Source organism: Geospiza fortis, unplaced genomic scaffold (genome assembly GCF_000277835.1).
Source record: "Geospiza fortis unplaced genomic scaffold, GeoFor_1.0 scaffold344, whole genome shotgun sequence".
NCBI lineage: Eukaryota > Metazoa > Chordata > Aves > Passeriformes > Thraupidae > Geospiza > Geospiza fortis.
The window spans coordinates 12,066-12,829 of NW_005054584.1; the positions used below are offsets into that span (position 1 = coordinate 12,066).

Genomic DNA, 764 nt, shown 5'->3' on the forward strand with positions numbered 1-764 from the left:
CGCTGGTTTTACACCTGCCCGAAGATGTCCACACCCGGCTGGTCCACGATCTCTGCGGGGGGACACGCTCAGCCCCTGCCCTCAGAGCCCACATCTGCTCTGGGGGGTCCCTGGGGATGCCAGACCCTCCCCACAGCCTCAGCGGGGCTGGGGGGAGCTGAACCCAGGGGGTCTCTGCCACCTCCCACCCACACCCCAGCTGCACCCCACAGGGCCCCAGGCACCACATTTACCCCTGTGGTCACTGCTGGGGGGACATTTGGGTGTTTAATCTCCCTCAGCAGCCCTCAAACCCAAATCCCTGTGTGTGGGGACCACCAATCCCCTCAGAGAGCAGGGCCTGGCTGTGTCACTGTCACCAGCGTCACCCTGAGCCCTGGGGAACTTGGGGGGCTCACCAAAGTCCTTCATGCTGTCGGGGTCCGTGTCATCCAGGAAGAAGTAGCCGCACTTGACAGCCCGGTGCACCTCGAAGCACAGCCCCAGGCAGGCATCCTCCACCAGCTCCGTGTAGATCTCGTGTGCGATGGCCTGGGGGCCCAGGGGGGGCTGTTAGGGATGGGGGGGGACACATGGACACCCCAGGGGACAGACAGACCCCCAGATGGAGCAGCTCACCTCCAGTTTGCTGTTATCCAGGCCAGACAAAGACATATCCTCCATTTTCATTTGCAGCTGCTTGCGGAGAAGTCACGCCGAACGCTCATAGCACGGGACACGGGGGGCTGGGGGCACGGGGGGGGGGCTCAACGCCACCTCCAACC

General features: G+C 64.0%; 1 protein-coding gene across 1 annotated transcript in view; it reads right to left on the reverse strand.

Annotated features, from left to right (window-relative positions):
- Nucleotides 1–743, reverse strand: part of ATXN7L3 (ataxin 7 like 3) — a 4,085-nt gene extending 3,342 nt beyond the window's left edge. The window contains 3 exon segments of the mRNA XM_031064383.1: nt 4–52; nt 399–531; nt 619–743. Of these exon segments, the coding sequence (XP_030920243.1) occupies nt 4–52; nt 399–531; nt 619–669 (233 nt within the window). The 5' untranslated portion in view covers nt 670–743.
- Nucleotides 744–764: the final 21 nt, after the last annotated feature.